General features: G+C 49.4%; 1 protein-coding gene across 4 annotated transcripts; it reads right to left on the bottom strand.

Moving 5' to 3' along the window:
- Positions 1-9,358: 9,358 nt before the first annotated feature.
- LPAR2 (lysophosphatidic acid receptor 2) lies at positions 9,359-18,618 on the bottom strand. Of its 4 annotated transcripts, none has more exons than XM_054807838.1 (4): positions 18,333-18,618; positions 16,403-16,695; positions 13,709-14,451; positions 9,359-9,886 (listed from the first exon to the last, which is right to left on the bottom strand). In XM_054807838.1, the coding sequence occupies exons 1-4, from the start codon at positions 18,351-18,353 to the stop codon at positions 9,585-9,587; spliced, it is 1,359 nt and encodes a 452-aa protein (XP_054663813.1). In that variant the 5' UTR covers positions 18,354-18,618; the 3' UTR covers positions 9,359-9,584. The 4 variants fall into 4 exon arrangements, with proteins under 4 accessions (XP_054663813.1, XP_054663814.1, XP_054663815.1 ...); XM_054807839.1 differs by having other exon boundaries at positions 16,403-16,627; XM_054807840.1 differs by lacking the exon at positions 16,403-16,695.
- Between the last annotated feature and the right edge of the window lie 1,473 nt (positions 18,619-20,091).

The following is a 20,091-nucleotide window of genomic DNA, read 5'->3' as shown; positions in this document are numbered from 1 at the left end:
GACGTGCCCCGCCCCCGGCAGGCCACGCCCCCAGCCGCCACCGAGAGCCCCGTCCCGGGTCCTAGCGCCGCCCGTCCCGGGTCCTAGCGCCGCCCGCCCCGGCAGGGCTGCCACTTCTTCCCGGTTCCCGGCCCGCTACCCCGCGGTTTCCCGGCCAGGACCGGCGGCCCTGCGCGCTCCGTTTACCGCCGGAGGTTCCCGCGGAGCCGACGTGATCAAATCCACGCCGTAACGTCAGCGCGGCAGTCGGCCATTTCATAAAACTATATTCAGATAAGCTTTGGGGTTTCCCGCCTAATCGACCTCTAATTTGTCTTAACAATCTTCACATGCTAATACACATCTAAATGCGGTGCGAGGATGCCGTTCTTTGCCCGGCCGCCGTTGTTTTTGCGTATACCCGATGTCAGGCCAAGCATTGAACCCACGCAGTGCATCATCCCCGTTCCGTGCTTTTTACGCTCAAAGCGAGCAGAATGGTTCTGATAAATGCTAGTGGAGTTTTGGTCGTAAGAAACGCAGTCGAGAGAAGAATTACACTATATACTACTTCTTAGTTGCTAATAGTGTTCAAATTCTTCAGTAACCCGAAACTCTCTCACCTCTAAACCAATTTATTCTTCCCAGTCACCACTAAGCTACTGATCTCCTGAACCACCAACACCGCACGTACCAAACGGCGTAGTAAATGCTGCCTTCCATCAGCAGGCAGCGCAGGCTCAGGTCGTATTTATTCATTGCTCGGAAAGGCACTTTCACGTGACCGTGCGCGGCTCTGCGCCTGCAGAGGCTGCAACAGGAAAAACTGCTGAGCATCTCCTGTATTTGAAGCTGGATAAGGTATAAAGCAGCGCAGAAAAAGTTACTTTTTATAAAGGTCACCCAGATGACTTTTTAAGAAGTTTTGGTATCTTCCCAGGCTGCTATTGTAATGTTCTATCGCTATGGCTAGACCTAGGGTTGCCTAAAAACAGAAGTTAAATTTAGATTCTGTATTTAAATGCTTCTGTACGAGCACAGAGCTGACTGCATCAACCATCGTTCACCTCTCTCAGCAGGCGTATGACGTTTATCATCTGCTTCAGAACACAAAATCGGGGTTCCATCCCTCTCTCGAATGCCTGGTGGCCAGGTCTCGGTGTCAGCCGGGCACGTCGGCTTCTCTGGCTGCTCAGCAGAAATCTTTGTAAAGAAAACATTCCCTCTTAGCCAACATGACGAACGATAAAGTGCTGCAAACTGACCCGGAGCTTCCCCTCTGGGGATGTTCCCAGCAGAGCGACTGCAGCGTATGGGCAATCGCTTGGCTCTGTAGCTGTGCTCTGACCAAGGTAAAACATCTTTTCTGTTCCTCTGCGGCAAACGCGTTGATGTCCTTACGGAAAAAAAAAAAGTTGAGTAAAAGCAGCAGTTAGGTAACGCGCGGGGTCGTTATAATTGTGGAGGGAAGCAGGGCCCCTCGGAGGTCTCAGCGAAGCTCGGCCGAGGGCCCCTCTCCAAATACAAAGCAGGGAAACCTCCTTCTTCTCCCCTCTGTAGTTTATTCTCTCCCCCGTAACACCACGTACCTCTTAAACCCACTGACATTTTCAGGCACCGCTACAACCATTATCAGAAGCCTCAGCATATCGCTGTTCCTTGGGGGGAAGGTGGTAATTGTGGTGTTTAGAAGTAAAAAGAGACAAAAAATTGTTACATTAGAAAATTTCCAAGAAACTGCTGGTATCAGGAAACACAAATGTGTGAGTAGCGAGTTCCCAGAACTCTGCTCACCTCCACCCAGATCATGAAATCTTCTTTCCAGGCAGAACATTACCGTTCTCTTAGTATCGGTGCATTTATTGATTGAACTGACTGAAGCTTTAAATCAGAGGGGAAAAAAACCCCAAACAAACCAATAACCACAGCAACACTCTCAATCAACCCGATCTGGGTATATTTACCTTTTTTTTTTTTTTTTTTTTTAAATCATTGGGCAGCGTTTGGATCCGAAGCAGCATTAATGCCCACAAACAAAACAGCTTCTTACTGTTTTATTTCTATGTATATATATGTATTTGTGTGTGCGTGTATGTATATATCTATAGTCCCATTTATGGTTATTACGCGGCTTCAGTGCTAAAGCAACCCTGGCTTTACACGTCGCTGGGTCTGGTGCTATAGGGACGACGCCTGCGTGGCCAAGCAGCACTTTTGCTCACGCTGGTACTTTCCACCGTTACTATCGCTTAGGGGATTGGTGGCAAATCACAGCTTATTTGTCAAAATTTCCAAATATGAGTCATTCAAATCGAGCTCTAGCATTTATGTAGAATGAAAACCAAGCGCTATTCTGGTTCCGGAGTTCTAGGTTTAGATGTTTTGCCTTTGTTATTTCAGGTGAGGAATCTTAGCTAAAACTCCTGTGGAATAAAACAGAAAGTGGCCTAAGCAAGGGACGACTTCTTCAGGCCTGGCTTTGTGAGCTAGAAGTTCCCTCTTAACTCAGTAAGACAGCGATCCTCCCACACTTTGTGACATTGAGAACACACTTTTATTTTTTTTTCCCCTACTTTATTTTGAGCAAGTTCTTGCATAAAATGCTGGGGCCAAATCCAAGTCTAAGTAACACCCTGCAAGAGCCCAAAGGCGGCCAAACCTGGCTCCACACATTCCCACTCGTCAGGTTTTCACAGCGAGGGAACTAATTTTCCCATGTCACCGGGCTGAATGTTTACGACCCTGTGGCTCTCCGAGCGCTCTGGGAATGCTGACTGATGAGATACAGAGCAAGCACCGCTGAAGAAACACTCTTTTTCTCAGCCTTTTGCTAAAATGATTAATAAACCATCTTTTCTCATTCACAGGCTGACTATAGGGGAAGAGGGAGCTGGATTAAAAGATGACAAGAAATTAAATTGTCTTGCAAAAGTTCTTGCTGATGCAGCCAAGGGAACGGGGAGAGCTGTCTCCAGCGCTCTGATAAATCGCCCAGTGCATTTCGATTGGAAATGGACTGGGGTATAATTAGCAAGTGAATTCGCTCCCGTCAGCACAAAAAAAGGGGGGGGGGGGGGAGCGAGGGGGAAGAGTTCATTTTAAAACTAAAGCCAGGACTTCAGATGCCAACTGACAGGTTATAAAGCGAGCCTGAAGCCCACAGAGCATAAACTCCCAGGGAGATACACCCCCACTGCAGTTTTCGCCTTCTCTCTGGGCAGTCCCGTGGCAAGAGCCATGGCTCAAAGAAGCGTTTGTGTTGGCGATGGGATTAGATTAGCCGCTAGACCCGTGATCGCTGCCTTAGCGAGGGCACAGAAGTGAGCAGCTCCCCAGCTGTATTTCAGAGTTCATCCGGGCCGGACTTATTTCTCACCGCCTCTGCCCATAAGATATGTAAATGATACGTACAGGTGTGAAGATACCCGCCCACTACACCTGCACGCTGTTCATTCATACGGGAAGAAACACTCGCCTTGCTCTTGTGGCCGTGACTATCCCGTACGTTGGAGCACATGAACTTGGTTTCACGGATCAGTCGGAGGCTTTGCCCAGCCCCAAAACTAACAGGGAAGGCGTGGGGAAACAGGCTCCGCTGCCACGACTCGTGTCACCCAACTCCCACATTCGCATACGGGTGACGGCGTGGGTGGCACAGCCCCTCCGCGGAGCGCTGAGAAGTGACAATGAGAGGATTAAAAAGTGCCAAGAGGAGAGCTGGCCGATGGCAGGCTGTGCGTCTCCCTTCTCGGGGGAGAAGGGGATGCGAAGCATCGGGCCGAGATCAGGGAAACACAGCGGGAGAGAAAAGCTTGGCTTACATTGCCTCCCGGCGGAGGAAGGCTACAGCACGCCGCGCAACAGCCACCCTCATCCTCGCAACAGCTACCAAGGTTTTCCTGCCAGTAAGGGGACTCGTGAGCTACTTCCAAGGCGAGTCATACACTCAGCCTTTCGAAACACCGCTTGTAGAGATCTCCGCGGGCTCAAGAGCTGCATCCATCGCATTGTACTGCTCCCCACTTCTGCCTGGGATTATTCGTGCACGTGTCCTGCAGCTTCAACCCCAAGTTGCTTACGTATCCCTTGGCTGCCGCCGCAACAGCTTTGGAAATGCCAAGAGGCGTTCCCTCTTCTATTACAGAAGAAGGTGACCGAGCCCATGCCTCGGACTGCGCACGACGCCGTGGTGACACGGGTCATGCCATCGGTACCCCAAGGATGAGCTGGGATGCTCTGGCTTTGGCCTTCGCATTCATGAAGTGATGAAGTGCCTCCTGGGCTCGCCACGATCTGCCAGGGGGTTATTTTTTTGACAGAACCATTTCCAAACCCTGACAGGTTTTACTTTGATTTGGGCTGTGAACTAAGTCGCTCCTTACAGCCAGATCAAGGAAATAATAAAACTGATCTAGCGCCGAAAGTGGCGTTACACTCACAACAGCCCATGCCAGAAAATATCAAGATACAAGGATGCATCTTTGATCTCTGACTATTTGCAATAAAAAGTGCGGTTTTCCTGACAGCCAGAGAGAAAATAAGAGCAAGCACCTCTTCAGTGAAGGTCCCCGAGGCACGGAGACAGCAAGGAAAAGAGACAAGCAGCAGCGTCAAAAGCATTTCTGCTTCTCTGTCACCACGTAGCACGGCAGCCAATTCGCCACTGGTATCTCCAGATCCCGCTGCTCTACCATGCTGCATTACTCCTACCAAGAAAAAAGTGGGTGGCAAAAATCAACTAAAAATCAGCTGGGTATCACTAAAAGAAAAAAAAAAAATCACTTTGTGAAAAATTACTATACCAGAGCAAAACGCAGCGCGCGAGCTCCTCTTCCTGGCTGGTGGCACTGAAATCTGGATGAGCCCGTGGTTGTGAAACTCAGGAGGAAGACATTCTCCTGCTGCCTTTGGACGTTCTTCCCACGTAGGGCGTGATGGGGACGCCCTGCAGCATTAGAAACATCTACAGCCACATTCGAAAAATCTTCCTGAGAAATCCTAGGCACATTTTTCCCAGTTTGTATTCCTTGCTTTCTGTGAGCAACAGAAACCTAGAGAGCACGACTGGTTCTACCATGAAAAAGGTCAATGCAACTCAAGCTGAGCAGAAGTCAGCTGAATCCCCCTGTCATCGTTACAGAAGAGACTCTGAGGTGAGATTTATCAGGAAACGGGTGTGAACAATGAAAGAACAGTTTTATTTTCCCTGCTGGGAAGTGCAGGCACGTCAGAGCCCCTCCTTACCTCTTCCCTCTGGTGCCCACTGTATTCTCTGTGACAGTCACAGTGTAAGGACAAAACCTGGTCAAGACCAGCAATTAAAAGAGAAACATCTTCCAGAAGCTGCGTTTGAAGCTGGACTCCGGGCTGTAGCAGCTTTCAGATGAGATGAGACACAGGTTCTTCTCACTTTTGCCCACAGAAGTTACGCTCGCCTTATTACGTGGGAGTGCGGACTTGTGCAACCCAACCGCTGCCGCTAAACACTGTTCTTCCTTTTCACAGAAATACCAGAGGAAGTAATTATTACACCATCAGCGTGTACCTTTCTTAAACTATCTTGGCTACACGCATGCCAATCCACTGCGGAGACTGTCCTACGCCAAGAACTCAACCCTAAGAGCTTCTCAGTGCTCGCCGTCTCCTTCGGCCGGGGGAGCACCACGCAAACGTCTGGGTGGGCTCCAAAACTGTCTACCACCATCCTGCAGACCAGGGGCCCCAGGTGTCACCCAACTCACCCTTGCACATTAAAAATAAACTCTCAGCCCTGATATTCCAGTATTGCCCGAGACTCAGAAAAGCACAAAAAGCACTCCAAAAGCTTAACTTTTGCGTTGGCTACACTTACAGTCTAGCAGAAACTTTGATTTTCGTTTTCCATGTCTCTGTAGGTCAGAAAAATGACAAACTGAAGTTTAAAACCAAAGGAAAAAACCCACCGTCGCCAGCTTCCCCTTATTAATCTCACTTCCCCCTCATTATGTCTTTCCCCTTTCTGCATATCAGGTTTTTTTGTTGATGGATTTTTTTTCCCCTCAATAAAATAAACCTTCAGAGTCCATCGGTCCCTACAGTATTAGTCTCCAGTGCTACCCTCCTCAAAAAACACATCAAAATCCGTATTACTTTTGGCAGCAGCTTGCTTCAGGAATTCCAACCAGTCAGCAAGGCACGACCTCTCATTCCTGGAACCATACGGCCTATCTTTGATCGAGTTGTGTGTTCTCGCTTGTCCCACATTTGATCCCTTCAAAATAGTTCCTAGGTGTCTCTTCCTTCCTCCCACCCAACACACAATAAGCCTAGAACAATCTCACATGCCTCAACCACCCCCCCCCCTAATTTCAGGGAGATTTTCCTCTTAAAAAGCTTGATGAAACCAGTGATGAACCTTCGAAGGCTGTTTCGTACTGTGATTTAAATAAGGCAGGGGGTCTTTTTAAACTGGAGAGAGGGATATTGCCACATTTAAGCTTGACACGCTGTAGGTTGTGGATCATGAATTAAAAAACAAGCTATCCCATAAATCTGGCAGCGTCCAGCTCTGCATAGAATGATAAAATTATACTTAAAGTCTTCCAAGCAGCTTTGAGGAAATGAATGTGTAATCAGGTAACGCTCCCTCCTCTGCTGCAGCATTGTGTTTAGGATGTGCACCAGCAAGTGTAAAACGCGGCGCACCGTGGTTCCTGCCTCCGTGTAGTTAGACCAGAAAGTAAAATCATGCGGAATAGAGAACAGCCTAAAAACCTCTTTTTGGTGATGCCTGTTCTATATACTCCATTTACATCTCCCACCCACCCCTTCGCTCATCTTCATTGCTGGGAGGGCTCTTAAAATCCTCCTCCTGCCTCTTCTGCCTCATTGATCCACCATTTCTTTTCGAATCTCACTGAAAACAGCGCTTCCCAGACCAGTTTCTGTGACTCCTAATTTCCTGCTCTCTCATGCGTTACAGCCAGCTGGAAACAACTAGAAATCCAAGGGTGCCAAGTCACTTGGGAAGAGAAATCTCATTGAAGAATTCCAGGCAACCACCTCCACCCCGATGGGTACCAGCCATCGCTCAGAAACAAGCTCCAGTAAAGGTTTGGGACTTTTTGTTTTCCCCCTCCTCGTTACGCTAATCAGTTGCTATTTACCTTTGTGAAACCACACAAACCACATTTGTACGTTCAATTACCATTAATGCAACAGAGTCCATTTTTATACAGAAAGTATCCTCTGGGTAGTCGGGACATTCTGGTTGGTACAAACTGCTCAAATCCTTGATGTATTTTCCATCAGCATTGTGTACAACACTTCTTTAGTATTCGTACCGGTTTGGTAGTTAGGCTAAATTTAAATAAGCCATTTAAAATACTGGAGAAACCCCTCAGAAATGATCCTCTCTCTATGGTGATCATAAAGCACCAAGAGTCTAATCGCACACCTAGGCACTATGAACTTTCATATCCCCTCCTTCCCCCTTTGTTAGTAAGAACAGAGCTGGGCACATATTTAATTGTAAAATTAGCTTCGCATGAAGTAGGACTCGCGCACTTCCTGCTTTGGGGACGTTCAGGAAAGCAGAAGAGGTCTGAGTTTGTTCTGGGCCAGCTCCATCGCTCCCAGTAACAGCTTTCCACGTGTTCACTATTACAGCCTTCCTCCAGCTACTGCTAATTCGCCACCTGCTTCCACTGCAGCGCGTACACATAGCCTGTACCTGCATCCCGATAACAATATTTGCCTGGGGAAAGTGAAAATAATTAGAAGCCTTCCTTGGCAATCAAAACAAAATTATGCCTTTTCTTAGCCCTGCCAGCTGGTACGCTCTAATGGCGTGAGATTTCCCCAAAGCAGCCGAGCCCGGTGTTTGCAAGCGAGGGACCAAGGCTGTGGTCTTACCCCCTGCTCTGGCTGCAGACGGCTGGCTAAAAACTACTTCCAGTTTCCTCCACTGCCTTTCTGGAGGCTCCAACCCCTGCAGAGACACTCGCAGAGTCGTGCGAGACGCTCTCAAGGACACAACCTGAGGTCCCAATGCATGTGAGGATCCAGCATCCCAACACACAACTGGAGGATGGTACTGTTCCCGGGCTTCAGAGTGGGGACACAGGGGAAAAATCTTCTTTTCTAAAGCCCAGGACAAAAATATTTATTCAAAAAAAGTCTCTGGGACACAGAGATGGGAACGATATTCCAAGACTGCTTTAGTCAACCCAGGAGATTGTCACCTTAACGCTGTCACTTCCTGACCATGTTCTGCAAGAAAGAGTCCGTCCGCAGACATTTGAGTAACAACGCCTCCCATAAGCGGTCTTCTCTGCAAAGCCAGCTGAGGTGATCAGGCAGATCATCTGGCAGAACAGGGCTGTTGTATTTAAAAATAACCAACTGAAATTATAAATTTAGACAATGTTCCAAAACCTGCCTTGGGTTAGCCTCTCCCTGCTCTCACAGAAGCTCCTGGTAAACAACTAACTCTGGATTTTGGACCGTCACAGGCACATTCACACTGTTAAACTTTAACAGCGCGAAGACGCAGGAAACCTGGAATTTTACAGGTTCTCAGCCGTGAATGCTCTTGAGCCAAAAGAACCTCTGCGTGGCCTCACAATCAAGAGCGACAGTTTACATCGCATGTACGTGGACTTAGAAACTAGATCCTACGTGCACTGATATTAATTAATATTGCTAATTTCTTACGGTGCTTTGCCGAGAGAAAGGCTAGATTGGAACAGACTGTTAACACGTTTTTGAGCAGCTGAGTATTAAGGTACAAACTGCACATTAAAACCCAAGGCAAAATACTGATCGCCTTGGACTCTAACCTAAACCTGTCCCAAAGGGTTTTTCAGCGAGTAGAAAGATGGTTTAATGGGAACATGACTCACTCCACATTTATGAATAGGCAATGAACTTGTGAATACCACATGGTATCACTTAGCAGAACACAAACACAACTGCAGTTAGTTACAGCGCCCCTCTCCATTTTAGGAAAGAATTAGGTGCTCAGAAGACATCCTCCACAAGCCCAGCATACTTTGAAATTCAGTAAGAGACACTTAGGGAAGCAGAATCTGCTTCTCAGGAAGCAATTCTAACAGATTCCTCTCAGAAGAGGCCTTAAGAAGAACAGGATTTCTGAGGCGGGTGGAACGCAACCTGAATAAGACTCTCTGGGGACACACTAAGCAGCTCCGTTTAGGAAGCAACGTGTAAAGCTGAAGAGCGCTGGCTCTTTGGAGTACACTACCACTGGAACGACTATTTCTGAGGGCAGTAATACTGAAGTACCAAGAAAATACTTTGCTTGTTGGGAGATCACGTGAGATTCCTGTCGCGCATAACACGCTTCTAGATGCTGCTAAATTAAATCAACTTTGCATTAAAAATAGCAGTCTTTAATAAGAATACTACTCAAAGTATGTTTGTTCTAAATAACACACCATCCAGCAGTTCCTTAAAAGCATCTTGTCCTTTATCCATGACAAGTATTCGATAGAAATATTTATGCTTGAGCACATCAAAGAAGTCTCTGCTGCTTTAGAAGCAGGTCGCTCTTAGCCTCCGCTCTTTTCGCCATTCAGCGCTGTGCTCGTCTGGCTGATCAAGAGCTAAATAGAGGAATCCACCGTAAAGTGCCCGTTCTGAGAAAGTGTTCTGCGGTCTGTGGTGTTTAACTTCACCACCGTGGGGGTGTATTTGGAATTCCTATAACAGACAAAGCAGAGGATCCTCCGGAAGGTGTTACGCATCTCGTTGTCCCTGTAAGAGTAGACAATAGCGTTTATCAACGAATTGATCTCTGCCAGCAAAAGGACGTATTTCTCCACCGCTAGAACATTGCAGCTCTTGCAGCCCAAGCCATCCAGGAGGAGCACGACTTGTCCCGGAGTCCAGCAGATGACAAAAGCACCTGGGGAGAGAAGAAACCCTGTTAGGAAAAAAAAAAAAAACCCAGCAGGTTCCTGGCCCTGCCCAGTCACTCACCATAAAGATGCTCTATGGAGTCACCGGTGATTTATCTTGTTAAAAAAAAAAAAATTAAATGGGGAAAAAAAAAGAAACTGGTTTCACTCTATATTTTTGCTTTGGAGGAAGAGCAAGGATTCCACTAGCAAATACTAGAAGCAGAGGCAGTGGCTTTCCCCCACCCCGTTCACTCCGAACGACACTTCCAAGTACTCTCACTTACCTCCCCTCGTCCCCTTCGTCGCATTTACAGAGTGAAGATAAAGTGCCCACATTTCCTATTTACGTGCCCATATTTCCTCCAACAAGGGGAACAAGCCATAAAATTAGGGAAGAGTCAGAGGGCTACATCTCGAATGAAATAATCTCCGCTGCGCACACAGTTTGGTTAACAGTATGAGTTTAGAAGTGGCACTTGGGGCAGCCCACCAGTGTCAGCTATAAGCTGAGCAGAAAATAGCCAAGCGATGGGCTGGCCAGCCTCCACCACTGATTCAGTTGGGCCGATACTGCGTTCGCTCCACCACCTGCAAAGTTCTTTGGCAAAAGAATAATTGCTGGTTTGCATGACGGAGTGGGAGGCGCCTGCGGCTGCTCCCAAAACCCTTTTTACGGTCGTGATGTTAAGGCTGACGTAAATGGAGCACGCGCCCATCGGTGCTCCTGGAGGTCATGCATAAGGTTGTATCTTAAAGCACAGGAGCTGCGCCCTGCTGTGATTTCTGGGACAGGGCGGGAGAAAACAGACTCGCTGGGAACTTTGCAACTACCCCCTTTACTGAAAAAACATTCGTTGGGAAAGAACAACAGCCAGAGGAGCTGCAGGAAAAATGAGAGGCTGAATTTAGAGCTGTCATTGAGTCAAATGCTGCACTGGTGAAGAGTCAAAGGACACATGGGAGGGATCCCCTGGGTTTCTGGGAGTGTCCCCTGCTGATTTCAGGCCACGGCATCATGCAAATCTTTCTATTTAAGTGAATCATGCTCCCAGAAGGTCAGCACTGCAGCCACCACATCGGGGCCAGGCAGCTTTCCCTGCACTTGCAGACATGACTTTGCCCCCCTTTAAATTTAGCAAATATAAACGAGAGATTCCTGGCTGTCATGCAGAAGGTGCAATACTTCTATCTTGAGTGAGCCGGCAGGAAAGGGACCTCCTTGTTTAGGGATGTTAACTTTTTTTAAGCCAGGTTTTCAGCAGCCACAAGGCAAGCCAGATTCTCTAGAGACTGGCTCCCAGCAGCACTAAGTAAAGCCAGATGAATACTGAAGATGAGAGGGGAAACAGCAAAGAGAGGTACCTAGAAAGTTTTGGGCCTTTGCCTGCAAATCCAGATGATTTCCTTGCTCCTCCATGGAAGCTGAAGTGTTCAGAAAGAAGCCTGAACTCTCAATAATCTAAGACGGCGTGGTCACTAACAACTCTGCCCTGTGGTTTGGTCTTTGTCACGTCCTGTGTCACTCAACTAGTCTGTGGGAAAACTTCCTGACTAGTTTCCAGATGAACCTTGGACTTACTAGTTTCCAGGTCAGCTCCTAGACCTGTTCTTAACGCCCAGGACCTGCAGGATTATCAACCGCGGCTACCTTGCCACGAAGTGGCACACAGACATCTCCTACCGCACCCTCGACTGCCTCGCACGCTCACCAGCGACTACACCCTCTGATGCATAAGGCGCAAAGTATTCCTCTGTGCAGAGTCCAAGTTTGCAGAAGGCTGGGGAGCGAGGGTGGAGAAGGAATTACACCAGGGCTTTCACAGGGAGGGAAAAAAAAAAAACACACCCTCCGCAGCGTCGGCTTTCTGCACGCTGAATCTGAACGGAGAGGTATTTCCCGCCCCCCCCCCCCCCCCCCCCCGAGTTGAGCAATTCCCTCCTGTGCAAGGGACCTGTACTGAACTGACTGCTGCTTCTCTCCAACACTGCCCTGCAGAGGAAGGGAAAATCTCTTGGGTTACAAGAGTCCCAAAGGTCTGACGAACTCCCGAGTCTCCCTCAGCTCTCCGCATTAGGTTCCTCCCTGCTCTGTCCGTCCTCAGGCACCAGCCCCAACTCCCCGTGAAACCACGGCAGCTCTTCTGAGCCTCCTCCGACCCAAGGTTTTTCCTGGCTCAAGGCAGAAGACAAAGGCAGGCAGGCGGGCAGACGCCAAGAGGAACGGGATCTCCCAAAACAAGACAATGAATTGCGTTTTCCTTCTTGGCCAGCATCCCTGCCCCTCTTCCAGTTGGTATTTGTGAAGCCCCATAAAATTAAGCGGTCCTGCTGACACCACGGGGTGGTGACCCCTGATACTGTTCGGGAAGGAAGGGGGAACAAAACAACTTTTCTCTCCACCGTGGACTGTGCAAAATACATGAAGTGAATCATTCCTCAGCCCCGCTGACCCTCTCTGCTGCATCCGATCGGCTCCAAGGCAGCTACGAACTCCCAGCTGTACACAAGAGATGGAGAGATTGCGAGGCAGGGAAGAAGACATCACAGGAAAGGCAGGAACAGGCAGAAAACTCCAGTTTCGATGCTCACAAGTTACAACAGGACTCAGCAAGCCGGCGTGCCCCCGAGCAGGGACACGCCAAGCAGCCCGCAAGCCCCCCCACACTGCTCCCACTCCCCTGCCGAGCCCGGCTCTGCCAGCGGGAGTTTGCAAGGGAGTAGTCTTTGTTTGCAAGCTACGAGGTTTCCCTGACGGAGCAAATTCTGCGCTTATCAGGAAAGATTTGCAAGCAAGGGGTTGTGACCGTAAACCCAGAGTCAAGCTAGGCTGCGGAAGATCTGAGCGCGCTGATTTATTTCACTTTAAAGAAGGGTTGTTAGACCATTAAAGCACGAGGAAAAAAAAAACCAGATTAAAGAAATCACAGTGTGATAGGCTGTTGAAAGCACAACGCGTGCACCAGCCTCCGCTGTTAGATGCACAGCACATACCCGACTAAAATTAAATATCACGCAGAGGCAGAGCCTCAGCGCTAGCCACTTCCAGTTACGGATCTGCTTGTATTTGCGTTAGGGGCTGCGGGCACAGACAGTCTGACAGGCAGTTAGCACTCTGCTGCAGATCCTGGGCTCACAGGGAGCAGCTCAAACCAAGAGTTGAGAGTTTCCAGGGACATATTTACCCAAGCAGATTGAGACCCAGTACTGAGCTGCTCACCAAAAAAAAAAAAAAAAATCTGAACAGAGTTCAGCGCTTCGTTCCAGTAAACAGTAAGGAATTTGGATGCAACTCCCTCATTCTTTCTTCACCACCTCACAACATCTGCCCCAAACCTCCCTCCATCCTTTCATAAAGGATGCACCAAGTGCAAATTCTCGATTAAGGCCTGATTATAGCTCCTAATTCCATGCTACTCCTCTACGGAGGAAGCGTACTGGAGTCGAGCACATAAAAGAGCCTCCTCTTTGCCCAAAGCGCCTGCACTCAGAGTAGTCAGATATTGCCAAGTGACATTAGTGACAGTGCCTCTTGTCCCTGCTAACCAGAGGAGCAGCCACGCCGGGAGGTGGGGGGAAGAAATTCAGGAACTTGCCCCCCCCCCCTCTGTCTGCCAGGTCACTCCCACACAATTCCTGCAGTCTCAAAACCGTGGAGTTCCTCAGCAGCCACACCAAACCATCACCCCAGCAGCTTCAGAGATCAGGGAAGCAGAACGTCGCTTCTCAATCCTCCCCGTTGTCCCACGCGCATTCCCCTCTCCGGCCCCGCACAACCCAGGACAGAGGATCAAAGCATCGTTTAGACTGACCACAGCGAGTAGACTTACTTAGGATAATAGTGACCGTCTTGACAAGGCTGATCATGGTCTCCTTGTAGCGGGGGTGGAAGCTAGTGTGCTTGGACATCCGCGTCATCTTCCTTTTGACATAGATGAAGATGTGCGTGTACACAACCACCATGATCAGGAATATGACCAGGTTGGAGATGGCCCAGAAGGTCAGGTAGCTCCTGCTGTAGAGCGGCGCCATGCTGGAGCACTTCTCCAGGGCACAGAGGCAGTGCCAGCCGTAGGACGGGATGAGCCCCAGGAGCAGGGCCGTGACCCAAATACAGAAGATGAGGATCATCACGCGCTGGTTGGACATTTTGCTGTGTAACTGCATAGTGAACACAGTCTGGTGCCTCTCCACAGCGATCGCCAGCAGGTTCACCACAGAGGCCGTCAGGCTGGTGTCCAGCAGGCTCTGACGGATGAACCAGGTCTTCAAGGAGAGCTCTGCTGTCCTGGGTCCCGTGTGGAACATGAGAAACATGTACGCGATGCCAGCAAAGAGGTCGGCAGCTGCCAAGTTCCCCAGCAGGTAGTAGATGGGGTAGTGGAAACGCCGGTTGATGATGATAGCGGTGATGACCAGCAGGTTGGTCAGGAGCACGATGACACTCACCGTCAGGCCCAGGGCAACGACCAGGACGTCCTTCGTCCTCCAGTATGTGGTCAGCTCTTTGCGGCTGTTGTTGTAGAAGAACCCCACAGTCTCATTGTAAAAACAGTGCTTCATCGCTGCCGTCCTAAGGGGGACGAGAGTATCGTTAGCTTGTCACGTACACACACGCGTGCGCAACCATTACAAGCTGGGAAGATGCTGACCATTACGATAATGCCTTTGACACAGATGGAGGCAGGAGGAGCTTGAAACACACAGACACAACCACACGAGCAACAGGAAACCACTTCTGCACTCCAGACAGCTATGCATCTCGCAGGCTGAGTCCTCATCTGTCCTCAAAGCCTTATTGAGGATTCAGCAAAACCTCGAACATTCATGGGAGGAGATAAGGTTTGCCAGATCTGATAAGAGATTCTCCCTGTCCGGCCCACGCGGCTTCACGGGGATGACAGACAAAACTATTTTGGTTGTCCCAGATATCCTACTTCATAAATGTAAAAACAAACCAGCAGCAAAGAAGGTTTATCGGTCAATCACTAAGCAACGCTCCGATGAAGACTATGAGCCTCTACAGCTGTTGCAGTCCCCAGGACTGCTGCTTCTGGTTCAGTAAGCGCACCGATCTCATCTTTCCCGGGTAGTTTTATTGCTGAAAGGTTAACGTAACGCACATCTGCTTCCGCACGCTGCTCTACGCGCAGCGCTTGCCGATCCCTCCAAAGCAGGTGAGTGCTTCCCAAACGTTGCCGAGAGGTAAAGAGCCCGCAGAGCTGGGCGGAAACAAACTCCTCAGCCCCAAAAAGTAAATAGTTGCAAGAAGTCTGCACATACAACCGTGGGGCGGGATCACTTCTAGATTACACGACAGCGCGAGGGTCAAACACCCAGAGCATCAACTTCCGAGCATCACCCGGTAAGTGACCTGCACAACGAGGGAAGCGATTCCCTTCCAGGTCTGGAATAAGGCTGCAATTCAAAATTCATTGAACTGAGTGGAAAAAACTTGACAGCAAAAGATGGTTAAGTCTCAAGAAGGATTTTTCACATTTCTTTGACACACTGGGCATTGCTGGGAGCAAGACTAGACAAGCCATAACGTTAAGTATTAGTTTTCAAAGCTCACATACCGCCGGTAATGTAACTACTTCCTGTCCCGTGGACAGCCAAACATGAAGCGTCGGATGTAAAGAGTGTTTTACCTCACAGAGTCAGAATTTAAACTTAATAATTGATCAGGTGTTAATTGTATTACTTGTCCATTAAAAAAAAAAAAGAGAGCAAAAACACAAAAAGATACAGCACCACGAGCAAAGCCGAGGGATGAGAAGCAGCCCGATCGTCACACCCCACAGCAGATGCTCAGCTTCCTTTCCTAACCAAGGGCTTGGAAATCTCAAGTCAGGGCTGGCTGCGGTCCCTGCTGGGACGGGCAAACCCAGTTTGGAGCCTCCTTCCTTGCGGCACCGAGGTGCTGAAAAAAAAAAAAAAAAAATGACACGTTTTTTCCTTACCCTGGTGTGTTCTGCACACCAAGTCACTGGTTCTCCCCGTCCTCTCATGAGCTCAACCATCATCCTCATTTATAAAAAGCTTAACGCAGACAGCACAGCAAGAGTGCCATGCTCTTCAGACTGGGAGAAAACCCAAAGTGCCTGACTCACAATTCACTTTAATCCCCCCAAAAACCAAAACGCAGCTCAGGGGCCCTAATTAGTTGCACATTCCTCCACTCTCTAGGCAGAGTTTTCCGGGACGCTTCAGCAGGAGCTCTCAGCATGGAGGTGAGATGATTGCAGGCAGCCCAGCTTATTATCACCTGCACCGCACCCACCTCTGCCTGCACACATGCAGAGTTGTGCAAACAAGATAACCGAGCCGGGAAACCCTGTCGTACCTGCAGCTGAATGTTTGACCTCCGCTGCCTAATGGGCTCCGTATCAGCCCGCTTCAACATATGGCCAGTTCTACTATGAGGCGAGAAAGCTATTCACTTCAAAAGTCTGCTGATAAGGGAAATATTTTTACAAATATCGGTGGGGAAAGAAGGAAAAGGAGGTAGAGGAGGACTCAACCTGCCCCAGGGGATGGAGTCGTGGGCTAGTACTATATAACAACAAGCCCATCTTTCCTCTCGTCTCAGGTCACGGGATGTCTGCAGATGGTCCGAAGGCAGCGCAGCGGATGAAGGCACCCGAGTGGGTTCTGCAGAGATGCAGTGTGGCGGCTTGGCAGGTACCTGGGGAGTGCCTTGGCTTGAACAGCGGGAAGCGATGGACGCATGAGGAAGGGAAGAAAGCCTAGGAACAGGACGAACGCAACCGCTGTGAATCACAGGCAGGTAGATGACCGCCTTTGCAGGGCGTACCTGGGGAGGCACCAAATCCGAGGCTAGGCCATTCTTATGCAAAACAGTTTCCTCTAAACGTTTTTGAAAGCTTGAATCCCAAATCAAAAAGGAAATGGCTGCTGAAATTCGATAAATGGTTTCACCTTTTTAAGATGACACATGTGGATGCCCAGGGAAGAAAGGGAGGAGGGGAAGGCGAGAGACTGAAGTGGCATTGCGGTTCAGAACACCCCATATACTACTTATTCTCAGTAATTTTTGAGCTGACAAATTAAATCCAGATCAGACTAGCTTTAAAACTGCCACTAAATTAGAGACCAATCTTATTTTGACGCAAATATTAAGGATTCTGCAGCTATGACAGGCCCCATAAACTTCCCCCATCAGACTGCACGCTCACTGGCAAATTGTGAACTTTTTTTTTCAAAGCATTGTACAAGTACTGGTTCAGTGGTATGTTTACTGGGGGAGGGGATGGGAGCTGTGTACACCCACAGAGGAGTTGTGTTCCGCACGCCTAATACCCAAATCTAGAGAAACAGCCCCTCGGCTTTCATCCTAATGACAGCATCCAAAATGCTTCTGTAGGCGAGACCCAGTTAGAGCACGGGGAGAAGTTTGCGTCTCGCAAATCCCTGGGAAATGTGCGTAGGTTACAAACTAAATCCGTGCCACGCCGTGAGCTGGGTGGGGTCCGGGAGGGACCGACAGGTTAATGCTTGCGACCGGTCCTAGGAGCTGGTGTGCCACCTCGCTGCTACCCTGCAATTAGAAAACTGACCTTGGAGCTCGGCATCAAGGGCGGACAACGCCGCAAATCAAAATTTAACAGGCGGTGCCGGGGGAAGAGAAACACCCAGCCTGCAGCAGCAAGCAGAGAGAAAGTCAGGCTGGTGCCATGATGCACAAAGGAGCTGGATGAGTCTATTGTTCAGTGTCCGAGCAACCCCCTTCCATGGCCTTACACTCCTCAGCAGGATCTTACAAGATTTTTTTCCTTACCAGCACTATTTACTCGGTAAAACAAGACTCTAGTTACGTGCAGCAACAATTGAGCAGTCCTTTTCCTTGAGCAATAGGCAAACACAGCCTCTTCCCTAATCACACCGCCTCAAACTCTGCTCAAGTCTCTCCCCCTTAAAATCGAGTACAGCTTTTGCAGTGTGGCCGGAACCCCCGCACAAAATGAGCGCAGAACGCACCTTTTCTCCGCGCCAGCGTTATCTGTACGCTTATGCCAGCCTCCCTTCTTACTCAGTTAATTCCTGCCCCAGGTTTACGGTACTTTTACAGAGAAAGTAAAGGTGTAAGCGTCCTCCCTTCTCCATTTCCTCTTGCTTGCAAAAGTGGAAAATGCCAGTCAGCTCCTTGGGATCCGGGAAGACATTCAGTGCTCGCGAACAAACCGGCAGGCAGCGTAGTGTGGAAGCGAAGGGGGATGAATGGCTGAATTTATGCTCCCACTAAGAACCACCATCAGTTTTGATCAAGCCTGAACAATGGATCTATAAATGCTCACAGGGACTCAAACCCCAACCTGTTTTACCCACGTCCACTGCACACGGATTTACACGGCCAAACATTCAAATTACTGCTCTGTTTTTTTAAGCCATAATCAGTGCACAAAGTTTTCCTCCAAAGAATTGCATTCTTACCTGAAAGCGCAACCCCCGCATCCAAACCTGGCATTTAGCATTGGTCTCCCCACCACAGCAAACCGGGGCAGCTATCCACAAAGGAGATCCCCATCTCCGGAGGGCAGAGGTGCTTTCCAAGCAAGAAAAAAACCAAAAAAACCCCCAACAAAAAACCCCAAACAAACCCCACAAAACCAAAGCAAGTAAAGTTTCAGACAAGCGTTTCAGCCCGAGTCCATCACGGACCGCTCGGAAACACTGGCTCCTGGGAGGCAACTTTGCAAGAGCTCGGATGCGCCCGTCCCTCCTTGGGTCCTCCCCTAGGCGGGTCCTGCAGGAGCCCCAGGAGCCGCAACTCGAGTGCTTGCCGCCTTCACGGAGGCCAACGCCACTTTCCAGCCACTTTCCCAGCACCTCCGGTTCTGGCCGGAACGAGTGAGCGCCGATCCGTCAGCATCACCCTCGCGGACCGTTCCCACCGGCAAAGTGTTGCTCCGTGGAAACCGGCACCTTCCGGTCCCAACGCTCGGGTTCGCCCCGTGGCGAGGGCTCTGTCGCCCCAGAACCTTCGCCCCAGCACGGGAGGAAGAGAGCAGATCTCCTGAACGCCCAGGTGTGATCCCGTGACGGAGGAGCCGTCTCACCGAAGGCTCTTTTAGCCTACAACTCCAGCACCAGCATCTCCTGTCAGGTCAGGATCTGACCCCTCACATCCACCACAGCAGCCACACCTGCCCTGTGCAACGCAAGAAACCTTGAAAAGGGGAAGAAGCAGGGAAAAGATGTCCGAGGCAGACGGGAAACTGAGGCACAGACTGGAAAGGATTTCCTCGCTTTAACTCGGTAACAGCGTGCGTCAGTGCTAGCAGAGCGGCTCACGTTTCTGATATGCCAGTCTAGCTGGTCCTCGGTAGGTCTGAGATTATTTTACCTGCAAAGCACTGTGCAAACACCAGCAGCACACTTAGCGCTAACAAGCCATAGCTGTGTAAGTGATGAAGGAAAAAAAAAAACCCACTGAGTTTGCAACATCCATTCATTTTGATTTATGCCTGCTGCTCTTGCAAAGGCCCCAGCAATTTCCATGCGACTCCAATTTCCTATTCTCCCACTCTCCTCCTACCATCATCTGTTCCCCAAGGAACAATGTTATCACCAAGCACAACCCTAATCTGCTGCCAGTCAGATACACCAGAGCTTGGCAGAGCCAAGTAGTGTTATGTAAAATAGGCGGGAGATTAACAAAAAGAGTCCAGCACAAAGGGGAAAGAGATAGGGCCAGAGATCCAAGGACACATTAACCCAGGGCAGCCAATACATGGAAACGGAGCTGTAGGGACACTGGCAGAAAAAAAAAAAAAAAAAAAAAAAAAACGGATGAGGAGGGCAGGCTGAGATAGCAGAGGGGCAAGTAGTCCTGCAAAGACTGAAAATCGCACTGAAATTCTACCCCTACGTCCTGCAGCCTCTCAAGGCCAAAATCGTGCCAGAAAGCTCACGAGGGCTACAAAAAACACTCAAAGAGCGAACCCATCGTTGCCACTGCTTATGGATTCTGCGCCTTCAGACCGGCAATGCCACCTGCAAGGCAGTACCAGGCACAGGGGCCTGTCACGAGACCGCGCAAGTATGCGTTTTCAGAAGCAGCAAAAAGTTGCACTAACAGCTATCCCAGAGTCCTTTCTTGGGGAGAAAAAAAAAATAAAGAAAATCTATGATTTAACAAGCTTGCTTTCTCACAGCAGAGAGCAACCAAGTTACCAAGAAGTCCGGTCCT

This window comes from Grus americana, chromosome 33 (genome assembly GCF_028858705.1).
Source record: "Grus americana isolate bGruAme1 chromosome 33, bGruAme1.mat, whole genome shotgun sequence".
Lineage (NCBI taxonomy): Eukaryota > Metazoa > Chordata > Aves > Gruiformes > Gruidae > Grus > Grus americana.
This window is presented reverse-complemented; position numbering and strand designations above follow the sequence as displayed.

Coding starts and splice junctions, on each gene's coding strand:
- LPAR2 (XM_054807838.1), bottom strand. CDS start 18,353: ATGCGGGGGTTGCGCTTTCAG. Junction 14,452..16,402: donor GACTCCATCCCCTGGGGCAG/GTTGAGTCCTCC, acceptor CGTCCCCCTTAG/GACGGCAGCGATGAAGCACT. Junction 9,887..13,708: donor GACGGTCACTATTATCCTAA/GTAAGTCTACTC, acceptor TTCTCTCCCCAG/GTGCTTTTGTCATCTGCTGG.